The sequence below is a fragment of the Notothenia coriiceps genome, unplaced genomic scaffold (genome assembly GCF_000735185.1).
Source record: "Notothenia coriiceps isolate Sejong01 unplaced genomic scaffold, NC01 NC01_scaffold00017075, whole genome shotgun sequence".
Taxonomy (NCBI): domain Eukaryota; kingdom Metazoa; phylum Chordata; class Actinopteri; order Perciformes; family Nototheniidae; genus Notothenia; species Notothenia coriiceps.
This window is the reverse complement of record NW_011349776.1, coordinates 655,698-676,169: the sequence shown is the minus strand read 5'-3', so window position 1 is coordinate 676,169 and position 20,472 is coordinate 655,698. Positions and strand designations below refer to the sequence as shown.

At 41.0% G+C, this 20,472-nt stretch overlaps 1 protein-coding gene across 1 annotated transcript; it reads right to left on the bottom strand.

Annotated features, from left to right (window-relative positions):
* Nucleotides 1-7,085: 7,085 nt before the first annotated feature.
* LOC104950154 (synapsin-3-like) lies at nt 7,086-18,847 on the bottom strand (the record flags this gene model as incomplete). The annotated part of the gene is made up of 7 exons (XM_010776639.1): nt 7,086-10,812; nt 10,895-11,051; nt 11,158-11,176; nt 12,476-12,607; nt 17,226-17,328; nt 17,630-17,704; nt 18,699-18,847. Coding segments are annotated over 7 exons (759 nt in total), but the record flags the coding sequence as incomplete, so codon positions are not given.
* Between the last annotated feature and the right edge of the window lie 1,625 nt (nt 18,848-20,472).

Here is a 20,472-nt window from a genome sequence, read left to right as displayed (position 1 = left end):
AATTTAAGAGACGGATCACGTTTTGTTCTACGACAGACAGCCGTGATTTTTGAAGAGTGTACGTGTCTGAAAAACGATGGTTGTTAACAGAAGTTGTCGAGGACGTTGTACGTCATTACGCCGCCTCCCGTTGATTTAAAACGCGCCTGTGGGTCGTAAAGGTATACAGGCTGACGCACCCGTTGATTGAAAACGCTGCTCTGGGTCGTATTAATGGGTCGGAAAACAAGGAAAACAATCGACCTATTTGGTCGTATTAGTTGGAGGACTTGTTGATATCTTAAAACATATTTTTAACTTGTGTGTGGTAACCTGAGGGGGGGGGAAGATGGCCACAGAGACAAAGAGCCATAAAGGGGATGTGTGTGTGCTGGCTGCAAGATGTGAAATAAGATAAGGAAACTTGTTGTTTAGAGCAGGTTCGTACCAGACACCAAAAGGTATCTGGTTTTCGTCAAACTGAAAGAGACTTTTTGTTTCTGGGTTTCTTCTGCTGTGTCGCACTGATTGGGTGCGACAGGCCATGTGTTGGTCTCTCCCAATAAGATGACCTCTGGGGGAAAGCACGCACACACCTCCTCCTGTGTTTTTAGTATGAAAGCCTGTGTTTTCCTTTGGTTCGCGCTCTTGTTTTTGACTGGCCGTTCCTGAGACCTGTCTCACACGGTGGTAGAACCTGAGCCCGGAGTACTCTGCAGAGTGCTTCGTGCTTCGGTGATGTATTTGTATTGTTACTTTGTATCATTAAAACAAGATTATTGTTTCACTTGCATTCTGGTGTTTCTTAATCCCTTCCTTTTTACGAATTCACCCAGTTTACCAAACGACACGCGGAGACAAGGTTGGTTTTAAACATCCTCCTAATCTCCAACACCACCTTGGGACCCGTTACCGTAGTCGTTTAGTTCCCCCCCACACACACACACACAGAGCGGAGCAAGGCAACGAAACTTAAAATAATAAGCAGCATTTTACGGCGCGCTATGCATGGGGCCGCCTTGTGGGGTTTCCCGACATGTCGTTTCAGTAAATTAAAGGTTGTTTCATGTTGTCGTTGCTGTGAACCTTCTTAATACCTTGGAAAATGCCGTTTAATACTTTTTAATAGCCTTAATTTTCGCTAAATTGATTTATCAACTTTTAATACTTTTTAAGACCCCGCGGACACCCTGATGTTACACATGGAGCTGCTGTGATGCAAGTCCAATTTCAGAGTTGATCTGACCAATAAAGTATTATCGTATCGTAATGATCAATAATTATAAAACATATCATATATATTGTTCTGAAATGGACATAATGAGTACTTTAAATATATTTGATGCTAATCATTTTTGAATTTTACTTGAGTACCATTTTGAATGCAGGACATTTACTTGTAACAGAGTATTCTTATACTCTGGTACTTTTATAAATTCAACATCCGAGTACTTTTCCCACCTCTAAGGATGAGATATAAAGCTGTAAAGTGACTACATCTAGCTACTGTTCTGCCCCGTCAAACACTTGTGTAGCGGGAGAAGCCTCCAGGTGGTGCAGCAGGCTCACAGACTCAGTTAGCAGCCTGGGATAATCTGAAACCTCCGGAAGGATTAAGAGCAGCCCTGTAGATTAAGAGAGATCCTCTGGGAGAGAAGCCAGCAGCCACGCAGCACGGCTCTCCTTCCACAAGCCGACCACTAACACCGGTGAACAAGAGACAAGACACTGAATGTTTCCAGAGGACATGTTGACTGCAGGGGTTAGGGATCAAACCCCTGACCCTCTGATTGGTACACACAGTTACCCCAGAGACATAGTCGCCCACATAAGGTGGCAAAATGTAGGAACACTTTCCTTTGTCACGGTTGACTACTTGATTATAAAGTGAGAGAAGTACCGGTATACAGAGATTAACCTGTACGTCTGCATTTTTGTTAAACATTTACATTTAATTATTGGTAATTTTATATAAGTAAATAAGGTTTTGGCGCTGCGCACTCTTACTTTCGTCCTGGTACTTTATATTTGAACTACATTTTCAGTTGCAAGAGTTTTTTTATTTAAATCATTTGTACTCAAATGTAGTGTGATGAAGACAAGAACAGTGTTTGTTTACGGTTCAAATCATACAAGTATCCTGCTGTAAATGTGTTCTTTTTAATGTATTAACTGTATCTACAATGATTGATAAGGCTCCCAGTCGGTTTCACTACAGGATCCCCTCACTCATTGGAAAAGGCAGGGAACTTTCTCCATCCCATGGAGCTGACAGGAAAACTATATGTGCTTCTTTAAACTCCTCCAGTCAGTCAGTCTGGTTAATTATACACAATACTGCTAGTGATGTAAGAAGATGTGTTGATACACTTGAGTAACGCAATATTATTATACTATTTGATGTTATCCCGTCTATCTTTAGATTTAAGCACGGCCACTTCCGAAAGCATCAACACAGCGTCAGCGTTTGTGTTTTCACCCCACCAAATATGAACTTCAATGAAGCTATATAAGCTACAATCGCTTCCTAGAGGATCTTTATCAAATTCAATTGATGAAAATAGAAAGCCCTTTTTTTTTAATATGAAAGAAGATCATAATTATGCAGAGCTGAGTAAATGTTTATTATTTTTGTAATATTCACGTTGGATTTAAAAATAATGAACTAGAAAGCAATATGTAGCCTACTAGCTCATTTAGTTTGTCACATTTTGTACGTGAGGACAGTATTTGAGTACATGTACCTTGTTACTTTCTAACACTGTCAGAGGATAACAAATATTCAAAATATTCCTCTTGCTGCAGATGGCTGTAACGTTTTTCTTTTGCGCCGACTGATAAACAGCCCATAACGTATTTTCTCAAGCTAGAGTAGACATGATATTACTTCTGCACGGTTAACATTAGGGATGGCACGCTTCCTTAACTTCTTAAGCCCGAGGGTCCCCCCAGTGGACCCCTCCCACAGTTTTTTTACGAGACTATGTCTCAGGTAGGGGTGCACCGAATGGGAAATTCTTGGCCGAAACAGATACCGAAAATAGGAAACAGTTGGTCGAAAACCGAATGCCGAAAGGCCAAAAATGATTAATAGAAATATATATATATATATATATATATAATGTNAGCATGGAGACATGTCACAGTAGAGACACTACATACTAAAATAAGCAGAAAAGGGCCCCTTTAAAGGAGAATCTCTGACCCACTACAACACACTTAGCCGGGCTAAGTGTGTTGTAGTGGGTCAGAGATTCTCCTTTAAAGGGGCCCTTTTCTGCTTATTTTAGTATGTAGTGTCTCTACTGTGACATGTCTCCATGCTTTAATGTTCAAAAAGCTCCTTATTTTTCTCATACTGCCTGTGCTGCAGCACCTCTTTTCACCCTCTGTCTGAAACCAGAGCCCAATCTGCTCTGATTGGTTAGCTGGCCGGCTCGGTTGTGATTGGTCAACTGCGTAGAGGTGTCTCGCCCTTTAGGCTATCACATACAATGTGTTGACTCACTAGTCAATAGAATCGCAAGTGTTAAGGCTCTGACACACCAGGCCGAAATCGGCCGTTTTCGTTAGTCGGACGACGAAGCGTGCCCTGTCGCCCAAACTCAATTTGGTGTGTCCCGCACCGTCGGCCGTGACACGCCTTATTTGGTCTTTCATGGCCGACACACGGCCGATTCAAATTTTTTTGAAGGCAGTCGGACAAAGAAATCACTCTGATTGGCTGTACAGCTAGCGAATCAGTGCATGAGATGAAACGGTTGCTTGAGAATGTCTTCCACAAGCAACACTCCAATGGCTGATAGCTCCAGTACCGCACAAAACATGTTTTCGATGGACGAGAGTGAAAATGGAATGCACACCATGCACAGTTTGTACGTGCTTGGCTGAAGTCTTTGCGGTGTGTTCCAGTGCGACACATGTCCAAGACACAGGAGAACACGCCGACGCAACAGTCGGCGTCGGTGAGTTCTCTGGTGACTGCTTGGTGTGTCAGGGCCTTTGCATAGTGATGTCATTATGTTACAGAAGTAAACAAAGGAGTCCAATGGCGGTGTGTCAGGCAGGGAGGAACTGTAGAAGGAACAGAGATTTTAGCCTTTGCAGACCATTTACATGCACAACACACTACAGAAAAGGGAACACCCCAAAAAGCATGACAGGGCCTCTTTGAATGTGTGCAACAACTAAACTTTATGGGTACATGATTCAGACATGAAGTAGTCTCAGAAATATCTATGTGCTGATGCCATTGTTTGAAAAGTAATAATTTGTGCATGCAGTGACATACTCTGTCTGAATATGTTTCATATTACCTCTGTTACATGAGTGCCTAACACACCTCCTTTGAAAGCTTGACATTGAATGGGCAGCACACTAAAGGCGGCAGGTTTCCTCCCCCCGTGGCCTCGTGCTGCCAGTCTGCTTTTAACACCCCAAGCTTCATGCCAGCAGGAATTAAATACGCTCGTTTCCAAGATGAAGGGATTTTGAGATTTTCACCACATATTCTGAAAGTTGCGTGATTCAAACAGAACTTTTTAAAAGTAGACAAAGAGCCAGAGCATCTGTTAGAATTACCATAAAAGGAGAAAACTTTCAAATACTCTCATGGATCGCTGTGGATGACTGACAGAAATTGGAATGCACCACAGGTGTAATAAAAGTTGTTACCTTTAATAACAGAATTCTTGATTTTCAGACAAAATAACAGAAATACAGAAAACAAAATTATCTTTATACTTATAAATTACAGTAACCCATGAGATGCTTCACCCGTCTCACAATTATGCAGCCAGACATTAAAATCACATGACGACCAAATGTACACACCTGAGGCAGGAGGGGTTGGTTTTCATGCCACATTTACACAGATATACGGGACAATAAAACACTTAAATACCAAACAATACCACCCATCATTTACCAGAGGAAGGGACACGGTGGACTGAAGCATCGGCAAATAAACCAGAGCAAAGACATTATATCTCTTTACAAATGCCACATTTGAAGTGGACTTGGTTATCCTTGCGGAATTAGCTTAATGGAAAGTCTCTGTTGCTGCATATTCAATTCAGGTTGTTTATTAGTTCAAAACATAGTTTAGCCTGTGACTCAAACATATATTATCTGAGAAAGGTATTTTAAAACAGAGTATTGCATTTTCTCCTATTATACGTGGAATTTAACTGAAATCATGAGTGAAATGAAAAGATGGGGTGAAGTGATGCAACTCTTTCTCAAAGATTTTGGATGAAATGAGCACACTGACAATGGATGCAGCATCTGTGACATAAACAGCCTTTTAAAGATAAATTAGGAAGGTATGAGTTTTCAGAGAGGAAGCGTGGTCGCTGTTAAGGCAGGGAAATCTGTAAAAGATAAAATAAGAAAAGAAACCCATTTTGAATAAATGTCATCTTCTGAATGGATAGTTTTCTTCTAAACATGCCCCTCTTATGCGTACCACATGTCACCAAAGACGAAAGTACCAGGGCCAGATAAACCTGCTGGAGGGCCCCGGGCACAAATGTTTACTGGGCCCCAATTGGTAAAAATAATGACTACAAATGGCAGCTTTAATACATAAGCTTCACCTGGACTTAAACAAAACTGAAAAGAAAAAAATGTGGCGAATCCTAATTGCTTGGAAATGTAATAACACCTGGCTCGTGTTAATGTGGTCAAACAAATGACCTTTGGGATATTTGTCCCCTTTGCATCAATGAGTACAAAGCCCCCAGAAAAATGTGAGGCTTTAAGCTAATTTTCGTATTAGCTAAACCAAGACATTTTATCTGCGTCACGTGATGCCAGTGAGACCCTTAAATACTTTCCTAAAAGATTAACATTGGCAAAGAAATATCTGCGAATCAGCGGATATATATATTTCTTTTTTTATTTACTTCACTATATGAACATTTAAATAGCCCTTATTTAAAAAAAAATGGGTTCTTATAGTCCAGTTATTTTCATACACACATGAGTGCAATGGGTAGAATGCTGTCTAGATCCTCATTAGGTTGATGTCACAGACATTACACCATAGTTTACCTACAGTCTGACGGAGCTATTTCTAATCCCCTTTTTCAGCCATACTATAGTATAGAGTTCTCATTTCACAAAATCTTTTCCAGTACTACCACTTACTAGTCCGTTTCTGCTGAGCACTGCTGAACTTGAGGTAGTTACTAGCCAACTTTACATCTCAGTTCAAATGAGTCACATAAAAAGTACAAGGCTTGTGAAAATGTATTGGCTTAAAGGTCCCATGTCATGGCCATTTGTACTGATCATAATTCCATTGTTGAGGTCTACTAGAATATATTTACATTGTTCAATGTTCCAAAATCACATTGGTTTCTCATTCAGCATCTCTGTATAGTATGTGTATTATTCACTCTCTATCCTAAACGGCTTGATGGAGCTCCTGCAGCTGAGAAAAGATTGAGTGTGTGTGTGTGTGTGTGTGTGTGTGTGTGTGTGTGTGATGTAACGTAACGGCACCACAGATTGGTCCATTTGAACCAATGGGTCCATTTGGGTATGGGCATGGCACAGTACCCAGGAAGAAAACAATGGAAAAAGAGAAATCTCCAACGAGGCGTTCTGGGGCAGCATAGACAGGTATTTTCTGTGTTAGAGTTTTACTCGCTACAGGGTTTACTTGGAGGGTTTGTGACTCTGCAGACCGTTTACATGCAGAAGCTACAGAACACACAAGGGGACGGGTAATAACCGGAAAAGCATGACATGGGACCTTTAATGAGAACATTTATCTGCCGATAAATAAATATAATAGAACATGTGGAAAATGTAAATAGACGTATAGTCATTGATTAGAATCTGACCCAATAGAGTGCCACAGTGACGCGTTCTAAAACCCGGAAGTAAGCTGCGCATGGGTTCCTACGACAAAAAACCAGTGCAATTTGTCCATAGGATTTTGGAAAATAGCTGGAAATAAGGTCTGTGGTTGACAGACATTTAAGAGACGGATCATGTTTTGTTCAGCCGGATAATATCCACATGTCTACCCTACTTTTATCATTTTCGAATCATAAATCTAATCGATAGATTTATGATCGATAGATTTATGATATTGCATTGCTTTTTTGTCGAAGGAACCCATGTGCAGCTTACTTCCGGGTTTTAGGACGCGTCACTGTGGCACTCTATAGATGGGTATGGCATTTACTGGATCCTGAACTGCATTTTTAAACCCAACAAAACTCAGAAAAGTGACATCAAAGTTTTCTTTCATCCGACAGAAGTTCTAGAAGCACACATTTAAACTATGTGGTGTGATTTCTCTTGATTTTAATCTGAAATCAGACAGTTACTGCCTCTGCGGGTCAAGGAAGGCCTCGTAATGGACTCAGAGTTACGAGACTCAGTGATTCAGGTTAACACATCAGTTATCAGTTACATCACAGCCATTATTGCGTGGCAGGGATAGTAAATCCTTGTGGTTAGGTTATGGCTTATAACACTGCTGTATTACAAACTAAGTTGTAGGCATCTTTACAATAAAAATAACAGTATAATTTAAACCTTCAATTAGTCTCACAATGAAATGCTCATTTGGTCCATTTTGACACATTGCCAAAGGTGATGAAACGTTTGCAAAAGTCATAATAAAAGGACACAAGCACAATGAAGCGAGCAGAATCAGATTCAGTGTGGTTAGCTCACACTTCCGTTTTTTGGAAGGTGAGCAGGCTAATCGATCATTTACTAAGCCCCTCCGCTAAACAGCGTTTGCAAATCTTAGTTTAGCAACGTTAACTCTGTATGCTTTAATACGTTAATATTCAGTGAGTCCTTGAATTGTCGCAAGTGGGTAGATTATAGGGAAATTTGTCCGCTAAAATGGTTTAATGACAGTGGTGATCGAGACGGCATTCTGAGCTAATCGAGCTAAAGCTAGCTTATTCAGCCATGAGATGTAATTTCATTGAAAAGCTTAGGCTTACTGAATACATACATAATACATAAATAAATATAAATGGTGTACAATTTTTAATTTTATCATTGTAAACAGCATATATACAAGGCAGGAGCTGACAGGTAGCAACGGTTTCTAAGAGGGTGGGGCTTAGCAGATGGTCAGTCACCTGGTCAAAAACTGTGATTCTGTGGCTCCCTCCACTAGATTATTTTCCCTCCAAAGCAACCTGTTGTAGGAGTGAAACTACAGTCCCTATCATTACTTTGTCAGTTGTTGCTAAGAATCACTGTAGTGTGTGTTTTGTTAAGCTAACACTCAAATGCCCCTTAAGCTCAATGTGAGTGAGACTGACAAAACAGCAAATAAAAGCTTGGAAACAGAACAGCTTTTCTTTAGTGTGACACTTCATAGCTTGAAATCAAAACTGCAGAAAACATATTATGAGCTAAATTATTGCAATAATGGGCAGTTTCATTTTGTGGTAGTATTCAATTCATCATTATGGCCAATTTACTTCTTGAATTTAACACACTTACACACACACAAACACACATACTCCCACACATACACACACACCCACACCCACACACACACACACACACACACACACACACACACACACACAGACACACACACACACATCACTATACATATTTTTAACAGCTTCATGCATTTCAATAAAATGTACCCTAAACCAAAGGGAATTGATGTCATACGTACTATTATCATTATTTCATTTGAATTACTGTTATCATATTGATCCTTTGAAATGATCAACAAAAACCCAATTTAAACTGCTGGGCACTGCTCACAGGTATTATTTGTGTTTGGGATATTTAGACAAAAAATATAAGGCAATATAGATTGTTCAGGGAAACATATCTTATATGTCTGTAGCACAGATCATGCAGAATAATTGAAACATTATCAGATTGTGATTGTTCTCTGCATGGAAAGCCAAATATACCGCCAGTCTCCTGTAAACATCAAACTGTTACACCTTGGATGTAACAAGGAAGTACTTCTTTTTACGTTGGCTTTCTAATGACATCCTTGAAGAAGAAAAAAGTTCACATACCTTGTCAAATACATGATTTAGTGCTAATTATGAGGGATATTGATATTGTATAGATGGTACTATAGTACTATTTTTTATCTAAATCAAAATGGTGAAACCTTTTCTATCAAGTCTACACTATATTGTTTGCACATCCCATCTTTAAAGCAGTTAAAGTACACTGCAATTAAAAACTGCTTATACTTTAGATGGTCAATTTCCTGTTTTGGATACCTACGCCATATAAATACATAGTATTTTGCTATAATTTGCACTAAATTACAGTAGGGTTTGCATGATCACAGATAACATCAAGTGTTTCCATGCTGTTGCTGTCTTTATAGAGTACTTGAGATCATTATCTTGTGTTGGTTTCTGAAAACATGAATTAGATTCTACATACAGTATGACATTCACAGAACATTTACATGCTGATGCGACACTGGGTGGAGGAAGATGTCTGCTTTGGATGCATACACACCATTTGACAAAAAACGCAAAAATTATGATAAATTATTATCGAATGTAGAGAATAAAGGCTAATGTAGATATAAGATGGAATGTTACACAACTAAAACATTTTCCGTCTCAGTGGAAATGTAAGCACATTAAAAGTCTCAAAATATCACCTCCTCACAGTTCGCCATTAAACACACAGCAGTAGTTATGTTCCAAATCCCCTGCAGAAAATACACCACGTTGCTATTCACAAAGCACAAAACATTACACAAAGCATTTGGAGAAAGAGGAGCAGCTGGGGTGGGGGTCTGCGCTGTGGTGGAAGACGGCGGCTGGAAGGCAGGTCAGCGTTTTGCACCTCGTGGAATCACAAGCTCAAAGGATGCTGCGCTGTGGGACTGTTTTCTGGACCCAGTGCATGGGGGATTTTCTTTCTTTTTTTTAAACAGCACTTTGGTAATGTGGAGTCACAACATAAGCCAATGTGTGTCTACAGCACGTGGATTTCTGAAATGTAGCTGCTTGCAAGATGCTCAAAAACGCTGGTGAACCGTGAGGATTCAGTTTTTCATGAGTTAACCGGAACAGCTTCAGATAAGAATATTGCCGTATACATCCGCAAACAGTGTGGAAGCTGTGAGTCAATTAAAGTAGTTAGAACTCATTTCATTTCATAAATACATATTCAAACCGATAAAACATGACGCAATAAAGAACAGTTTCACTGGTTGGACAAACAGAATGTAGAATAACGACTATAAATACCAAGCATTATGAGCTAGATTATGATTATTTACCACTAGAAAGGACAAGCCATCAGCTGACTGCTGTCCTAACCCTAGGAGGCATTCACATCAGTGCTGTTCTATGAAAACAGAAAGGATTATGGGTATAAGGAGGACTGGACTGATGTTTATATTGATCTATTTCTGTATACGTTCATAACTGGCATTACAGCAGAGATAAAACAGACATAATAATCATGAGTTTGATTCCGCACTGTGGTGGATGTGGATTCTTAGCCTTTGTGGTCCCCCCCAGTACCTGTTGGCCTTTCTAGTGATAGATGAATGACTGATCTGAGGATAGCGGGTTGCACCAGGTGTTAAACGTCACAATATTGAGAAGGAGAGAGAAGGAAGCTGAGCTATGTGGAGCAGGGACACTCCATTAGAGATGAACCAGTCGGGCTTGTTTCCCAAACCTGACCACAGACAGAAAGAGGAAGCTTCTAGGGGGGTTTCAGTCGGAGAAGAGGCTGGCGAAGGACTGTCGCAGGCTGCGGATGGTCTCGGCCTTGGCCTCGTCGTCGGTCAGGCTTCCTCGTAACGTCTCTGTGAAGGTGTTGGTCAGCGACTGGGATTTGCTGCAGTGGTTAAAATAAACAGTCAATTAAATGTTATACTTCTGCTATCATGGATCATGCTGGTGTGCTGTGAGGGACGTACTTCAGCTGGGGGGACTGTTTCTGAGCTCCGGGCCCGGAGGCGGCAGGGATGGGCCCGGGCTGGAAGGCCTGGCTGGGGGAGGTGGAGGCTGAGCGGGCTCTCTGAGGGGAGCCCTGGGCCGACTGAGATGGAGAAGCGGAAGCAGATCGTTGTCCCCCTGCAGTGAAAACACAGTATTTTCATGTAGACTGGTTGGACTTTTACTAACACTGCTGTAGACAGAACTCTGTTGCTGTAATAAACAAAATAGATACATCTCCTACCTCGTCTGGGCTGAGTGGTCTGTGGATGAAGAATGATATAGGGGTATCAGTACAGTGGATGCGTGTTAAAATGTTCTAGTTAATGGTAATGTTCCTGTCATTCTGCTTCACATAAACACTACACTCTTAAAACAATATGTACAAATGCAAAACAACATCTTGAAGAGTTAAACTTCTTGGTGTGAGTAGCCTTTTCAATTTTAGCATTATAAGATATGGTCACAGTTAAGTAAAAGTAGAAACATTAGCGAGGTAGAAGCGGTTCAATCATATTTTTCATTGTGAACATGAATGCTACTTCAAAACCAGAAACACACTTCAATGTTTATAATGCCGTAGGTGGTCACATTGAAATACACTCCACTCCACTGCTGTACTTAACTTGAATTAGTAAAAAAACACTCTAACCCCAGATTAGCTTTTTTCTTTAACAGTTTTACTTACTAAGGAAGAGGATTAGGGCCTTTTTAGATCAGACCAAATATTACTTTTATTTTGAGTTCTGAGAGTAAAGTCACAATTCTGTGAACAATATCAACATTTTGAGAAATCAGTTAGAACGTTTGTTCTTAAAAATTCTGACTTTAAAGGTGGGGTAGGTAATTTTGGAGAAACCAGCTTGAGTGCGCTAGAATTTGAAAATACTCCAATTCCTCCAAAACACACGAACGCGCACATGACCAATGAGGGCACGAGATAAGTTTGTGCACAGATGGAAGGCTGACAGGCAGGTAGGCCATCCAGTTACTTTAGCCGGGCCGGCTCAGATGATTGGTCGTGCTTTTTACAGTATTACGGCTTCCACAGATGACATTTTTTAATGGTATTTTTTGTCAAAGCACTTAAGATATTAATTGCTATCGGGATGTTAAGAGCATTCCATGGAATATAACAAAAAGTGTATCTCGAGCCGGTTTCTCAAACTTAGCTACAGTACCCCACCTTCAATCTCAGACCTAGGATAAAATTAATTTTTGTTCAGATCTCAAATTTATTTTCTTATGTGGTCTTCTGTGACAGATCGTCTTCTGTAACTGAAGGCAAGGCCAGGTAGTTGATCTGATAAAGCTGCCATTTGCAGCCATGTGTAAGGGTTTTTCTGGCCCTGCTACCTATTTTCTTTTTACTATCTTTTTTGGTGCCATGTTTAAACAATACTAAGAAATACAAAACACCTCAGTGGTAGCCCCGTGAATGCAGGAGGGAGTTCAACTGAAAATGAGGGCTGTATAAAAATATCCAGGGGTCTGAAAAGCGTTTTTTATTTCCTGTTTCCTTTCAGCTGAAGTGAGCTGGTGTGATTTATGTTCTGATGTACCTTGACAGCAGAGGGCTGAGGAGTGGAGACCCCCAGCAGCAACTCGGCCATCTTGTTGAGGACCAGCTCTGTGATCAGCTGTCTGTCCTCCTCCACGTGCTCACCAATCAGAGGCATGGAGCTGTCCATGACCTGCACACACACAAAAACAGCCAATCAAGGTCCTGGATGCTCTCTATGTTAAACTGAAACTCCCTTACTGTCCACCAGAGGGCAGCATCAGATCTGTTATGTGAAGAATTGCTGGAGATGTGGTGCTCTGCCAGCAATGATGAGTCATATTACACAGATCACATACACAACAATACTCCCCACAGTCATTTGCCATTGTTGAGGTTAGACAATATAAGCTATGAAACACTCCACTGGCCTTTAATATCATTTAGTGCCGGATGCACTGAGCATGACACTGACTCCTCTGTTTGTTCCCATGCACTGTAATACAGCTCAGAAAGCCCCTTGTCCTGGATCTGTCCTCCTAAATCCTCCAATGGAGATGGAACAAACACTGTAGGGCAGCTTTTAATGAGAGGTCTGAGAGCATGCAGATGGACACAACACTGACACAAACAGGGTAGAATAGGATAACAACTTGAACTGTTTTAAATCCTCGGATACCGTATCAAAGTAAACGGAGAACTATAATTGTTTACTGTGCATGTGCAGCTGGACATGAGGTGTAGCTTGATTGACAGTAGATACATTACATGGTATACTGAAACACATAAATCATACCTCTTAAAATGACAACTGTTTCTTTGTGCCATCCTCTGATGGGTAAAGCCGAGAGCAGTAGATGAAAAGTGACTCCATCTGTAAATATGATATTGCCCGGGGTAAGATCTGGAAGCCCAGACCACATCCATCGCCATACACTAATAATTAGCCTCAAAGAGAAAAATCCCACCACTTGAGCTCACACACACACACACACACACACACACACACACACACACACACACACACACACACACGTGTTCTGCAGAACCACAGAGCACATGGGCTCTAGAGACCTGCCTCCCCAGGACCAAAACAAACAGCAGAGAGGGGGGGGGCTGCTGGCCGGGTCACAGAGGCCCAGGGTGGAGGAGCTGCTGCTCCTCGCCCACAGGCTGTAAACACAGAGACGGGTATACACAGTGTTCACAGAGCAGAACACTGCATGTGCTTCTGACCGCCTTCAGGGATCAAAACACTCTGCACTCTGAAAGGCATTCCCATTTTCTTTTAAAGTTCTTGTTTGTTAGGGACACCAATTCAATGAGTTCGTCCCTCAAGATCAATTCACATCCAACTGGTTTGGAAACATCAAATCCAACTGGTTTGAATGTTATCAGCCTATTAAATGAGCTTGATCAGTGGTTATCAGACTCATAGTGTCAGAAGCAACCCGGTATCACGGCAAGACGTGAACATGTGACGATTTACCATGCTGGGAGACGTGAAGATGTCACGATTTCGTCCCTTCAAACATGACAGTTACACGGTATTGTTTACCCATGTTAGCCAGTGGAGGAATAACCAGAAATGCCAAGCAAATGCTACCCCAACGGTAGGTTGTTATTGTCAATATTAATATAATAATGATTTATTTTTTAATAGACAGCTTCGGTTCATGTTAATTTACAAACTCTTCAACTACAACCGTAGTTATATTTAAAAACATGTTAGAAGGCCTCGCGAAATACTTTAATGTAAATTTAAATTTAAATGTGAAGGAATTTGTGTATAACAAAATATATCGGTGATAAACGATACCGGAAACAGACATAGGCAAGATCCTCAGCTCAGTGAGTGGATGGTTTAGCCGCAATGCACGCTGGGATATGGTGTTTATGCGATGGTAAGTATATACAAGTTCCGTCCAATAAAAGATGACATAGATTTTGGTAAGAGCTAGCCAAACCATCAATGAGAAGGTCTCCTTCAGTGAAACCCTTCCTGCATGCAAGAAAGACATGAATCCAGAGTCTTCTCAAACTGTGTTTCAATGTGCCATGGTTTCTTACTTTCTTCCTGCTATTTTTCGGAAAAGTGTGTGATTAAGGTTCACACTGTTCTAAACAGAACCACTACCCATAGCAGAGAACCCTTACAGCCCTTCCTTCCCTGTGAGCAGCCTCTGGGCCAGGTTTCGGTGGTGAGGCGGGGCGTGGCCCGGTGTTTGGCCCGTTGAGTCACTACCACAGGGACGGAGCAGAGCCACTTCAAAGGGCGTGCGGTGGGATCCACCCTGCTGATTTATAAGGACACAGAGTCATCCAGCAGAGGACTGCAGCGGCCAGCCTCTCAGCGCGGTACATAGAGGTGTTGTTGTGCACTTTTACTGAGCTGCACAGTGATCTGTCTGCACAGTACCTCGCTGCATCATTTATTCCACTTCATGGTAATCGTGTACTTTCTACTCAACAACATTTATAACTTTGTCATGAGAATATGTTTATATGAAGTGGTTCAGCCCTTTACTACTTATCTACCTAGTGGTATATTACCAAGTATCTGAAATTGGCTCTAGCATATACATACAACATTTCAAAAGGATCCATTGTTCTTAAGGAACACATCATTTAATTGAGCTGATTACTTTTGTACTATTAGCATTTTAAATGCAGGACTCTTACCTGTGCTAGTGTATTTTGAGACTGTATTATTTATATTTAAAATAACTTTAGTAAGTATATCATATAACTAAGTGTGCTTAAACATGTAGATAATCAAGACTTCTTTACTGTAAGTTCTGCTATAAAATTTCTTAATGTTGAATCTCATTTGAACCTGTTCAGACTAATGCATAAGACCTGGTAATGGGTTGGCTTATTTGAAGTGAATGTATCTGCATTTTTATTACGCATTATAATGGCATGACGTCCAGCGCTCTTTCCCTTTCTCTCCCTTGATCCTACTTATCAATGGCCATTATTTTGCTTAGCAACGGTTTCTTATCGAGAATTAACAACCTCTGAAATGTCCAAAGGGACCAAACAGAATTGAGTTTTCAACCAAACCATGTAATAAAACTAGATAAAAAGTGTAATGAATTATTATTATTATTATTATTATTATTATTATTACGGTATATATCAGTTGTGTTGCATCATGTCATTTCATGTCATGTTGATTTTCAATTGTCATGTTACTCGTCATATTGTGTCGTGTTGAGGGATCTCATGTCTGTACTGTGGGAACATGTTCCAGTGAAGGGCCAGGGAGCTGCTTCATGTTAATAGCAAACTGTTAATGAAGGGCCCCTGAGCAGCTGATTACTTTTCATTAGAGAGAAGTGTCATGGCTGATGTCTTTGTCTGGAACAGAAAACAGATTCCCACTGTGATGGACCGGCAGCTCTTCCTTGCTTGTTAATTAAATTCCATCATGCTGAAGGAGGAGGAGGAGGAGGAGGAGGAGGAGGAGGAGGAGGAAGAGTTGTGGACACAGAACATTGTTATGTGACTGTCACCAGTTTCTCCATCCAAGCAGTGCCAATCTAAGACCAGCGTCTCAGAGGAGCTGGGAGATAGTTCCTGACATTGAGTTTAAATAAAGAAGCACATTCTCTCGGTGCTGACTTCCCCCAGCGTTTGGAGAGCTGTGATGTCATGGTCTCCAGCTGAAGAAGGGCACACCAGAAGTCCCTCACCGGCCTGTTTCCTCACATTACAGACTGGACATTTAAAATAAATTAAATCAGTTTATTTGGAGCTGTATTTACACATTATACCCCTCACCATCAAAGTGAATGAATTTGTGAAATACCTGGTTTGGTTAAGTGATCAGCCCCTTAGAGTTTACCATTATAAAATTGCTCAGGTGCAACCAATCAATTTTCAGATCAAACACCAGGCTAACTGCCCCCCACCTGACATCAAGTGAAGTGATTTTGATCACTTCAGAATAAAACCAGCTGTTTCTTAGGGATTCTGCAAGGGAGAATGGGCAAACCCCAATGGAGGTGTGCAAAGCTAGTAGAGACATATCCAAATAGATTAATGGCTGTAACAAAGTATTAAATCAGCGGACTGATGACTTTTGCAACCCTTTTATTCTAATTTAGCCTTTTATTTTTCATTAGTTTGATGTTGTAAGGCAAAATGTGTAAATAAAGCTGGAAAAAGTATTTGTTTTAATGGGTTTTGATTTCAGGCTGTACGACAAATAAAGTGACTCTTTCAAAGGGGTATGGTGATTTCTATAGGCACTGTAATGGTACATGATGTGATCCAGTAGGTGGCCTGAGTGGGAGCAGACCATAACACAGGAAGTGTTACCACCCAATGTTGATCCCATTGGAGAAGGACAACCCAAACCGGAAGTCACTACTTACCAAACCAGTGGTGTCAGGTCACACAGCAGCCATTTACAGTGTTTGTCTACAAACTGCACGTAGAGAGCAGTCTTCACATGTACTCTTAATAAACAGGCAGTGTTAACTGAGTCACTGACTGATATTTTCTTTCTCCGCCTGTGTTTTGTCTAAACTGAGCATTCTTTCAAGGCTCTGATGATCATGTGCCTTCAAGTCTGGCTACACCCTTCCCTGTTGACTTTCACAATGATATGACAAATATTATTAGCAGGAAAGGAATCCAAGGTGATCTGACTGAGATCTGCACAGATGAAGGTCGAGCTGGTGAACTGCCAAGAAGGTTGCAAATGTACGGAATGCTGCATGAAATGTTTTTATGAAAGCGCTGTAATTTTACACCGTGCAATCTTAAACTGAAACCAGGGGTTATTCTGAAAACAAACTGACCTCGATGATATAGTCGTTGCCGTCCTTCCCGTGGACGGCCTTCACTGCGCAGATGTCTAGACCTCCGAACATCTCGGAGCAGGAGTCCACCCACAGCCGGTATCTGAACACAGGGACACCACTCACTGATACACCCATATGTAAACACCCCATAATGTCTGGAGATATCATGAAGGGCAGCTACAGTAACTGTTACAAATACACTTGAACCATAATACTTAAACTAAAACTAAAGGATTTATAGGATGGTTAAATTGTTTGTACAAAAGATGTGTCAGTATGTTAAAATGATGAATGTGAGATTAAGCAAAAACAGAGACCTCTTTAAAGGTTTGAAATATAAAAAAGGAGTACATTTTCCAAACAGGAAATTGTTTTGCCTGTGTACCTCTGAGGGAGCTCACCTGTCCGTCATGGCGATCTGTTCCAGCATGGCAGAGCCTGTGTTCGCCTTCCAGTTACCAGAGATGGACGTTCTCCTGCATTCAAAGAACATCAAGAAATCAATCAATGCTCCTCCGGTTAGCCTGCACCGCTTTACCAAGACCTCATGGGGTTATCATTAGTTTATCAGGGATAATTATTGCCATCCAAACCTGCATTATGTTTGTGTCAGAGACATTTAAAGACATGTTTTCATGGCTAGGCCAGGGAGAGAGAAATGAGAGACTGCTCCTCTGCTTTGGTCAGGTAAACCCCCCCCACAGACTGTGGAGGGGGGCTGAATGTGCTTCCAAATGAGTGGGTGGGTTTGAAGGAGAAATGTTACTATGAGTACATACTATATATATGAGAATCTAGGAATGAGGTCATTCTATAAAACCAAGGTTTTTCTTCCGTTTTGACTAGTTGGCAAAAAAGTATTATGAAAATAAATGATCCTAATTTTGGTAAGTGATAAGATTTAGAAATCTTGTTGCCCTGTTGGCCGTCCATAATGGGAGCCACTTTGGATACCTTATGTTTCAAGATAAGTTATGAAAAACAAGGGAAAGCACACACAAATCATTACATCAGTATCAGCCATGGCTGCATATTGCCTCTTTTTACTGTTATTTTTATTTTTAAGACTGGCCTGATTCACATGCAGGCACCAGCTGCATTACTACTTTACTTTGCTACCAAGAAAGGTAATGAAACCCAACCTCATAACTGTCAAATAAATGTGTTCAAAGTGAATGAAAAATCGTATTCATATGAGAAGTAGGTCGAATAAAGATCTGAATTTGTGATGAAATTGCTGAAAAATACATTTCTACAGTTTCAAATCTGAAATAGACACATACTGCAAATGTGTAAGTGTGACTTAACAGCACACAAGACATTGTCTGCATAACTATGGAAGGGGTTTATCATTAAACAAATTAAAGTATTCACGCTATAGGCAGCTTAAGGTATCTGTAATGGTATCCGTTAATATCTGGTTATTGAGCTTACATAAAGTCATGGGGGAGGGGGGGGGACACTTCTTACATGTAGGCCTTGTAGTTGTTTCCGATCTTCTGGATGCGGATGTCGTACTTGGACTGGACGAAGGGCTCGGTGGTGGCGTAGGTCCCTGCCAGAGCCACAACACTGGTGATATCCTGGAAGTCCTGCGGGGTCTCCACTTTGATCTGTGGGAGAGACCCCCCCCCATGTTAGTGAGCGGCTAATTAAACAACCTTCCGTCATAGCTGGTGGAGGCCACTTGAATCCCACAGGAATTTCACACGTGTGCACTGCTGGGATGATGGAGGGTCCCTGGATGGGAATATTTCCAGGGGCCGCTTTGAACTACGTCACCTCACACCAGCGAGTGATTACACTGTGCACTATACACACAGACAGGGGGAAATGACGCTATGGGAACACAAAACACGGCCATTAAATAAAACCCAAAGGCGATTTTCACCATAACTTTTTAGATAACTATGTAACAATGAGGTGTGACACTAATACCTGGGACGGAAACAACTAGTTCCTCCTGAGTAGTAGCCTCTAATACCCTCATTTATTTATTTCTCCCCCTATCATTGGTTCTGATGTCTTTCCCTTTTGACTGGGTGATATCTCTGTAGGCGATACTCTTTTCTTTGTCTTTGTTGATGCACAGCTTTGTGAGATATATTCCATCATGTCATGGAAAGAGGGGCACACTGTCAGAACTCCATATCTAAGATGCATAATGATACAGTCCAGAGCTTCCACTCACTCATCACCACCACGCTCAGTGGTTTCATCCCGGTGCGACACTGTGGTGGGAACAGATCATGAAAAAGAGAAACCAGATAGAGGAACCAGGAAACAGAGTATCCCTCTGAGGTTTCAACCTGTCACCCTGTTTTGCTTTACTAAAGTGCAAGTGAACTTAGCGTGTTTAAAGGTCATCAACTCACTCTAAAGTTTAGTAGAAATGTATTTGTGGTTGTCTGATGATTACGGTGGCACGGCAAGGAAAGGCAAGGCAAGGCAAGGCAAAGCAAGGCAAGGCAAGGCAAGGCAAGGCAAGGCAAGGCAAGGCAAGGCAAGGCAAGGCAAGGCAAGGCAAGGCAAGGCAAGTTTATATAGCACCTTTCAACACAAGGCAATTCAAAGTGAATTACAAATATGAAAGACATTAAGAAAATGGCATTTAAAAACAGTCATTAAAAAGCAAATATAATAAAAGATGCAGTTTAAGATATGAATATATCAATTAAAAGCAGCGACAAAGAGAAAAGTCTTCAGCCTGGATTTAAAAGTAAAACCAGTTGCAGCGGACCCGCAGGTTTCTGTGAGTTTGTTCCAGATATTTGGAGCATAATAACTGAACGCTGCTTTTCCATGTTTATTTCTGACTCTGGGGACCGAAAGCTGACCAGTCCCTGAAGACCTGAGAGATCTGGATGGTTCATAATATAGCAGTAGGTCAGAAATGTATTTTGGGCCTAAACCATTCAAAGCTTTATAAACCAGCAGCAGTATTTTGAAATAAATTATTTGACACACAGGAAGCCAGTGTAAAGACTTGAGAACAGGAGAGATGTGAGAGACAATGCACCTATAGAAACAAAGTTGTTTCTGTCCTTTAAGTAGGATTCAAACATATTTAGAACTGTTACCGAAAGTCCCACCCAGTTTTCTAGTCGATAGGATTTTTTGTGTGAGACCTTTGAAGACACCATTACAGTAGTCCATCCTACCGAAGGATACAAACGCATGGACAAGTTTTTTTCCAAACTCCTTACTGTGCATTAGTCTTTTAATCCCTAGATAAGCGTGTTCT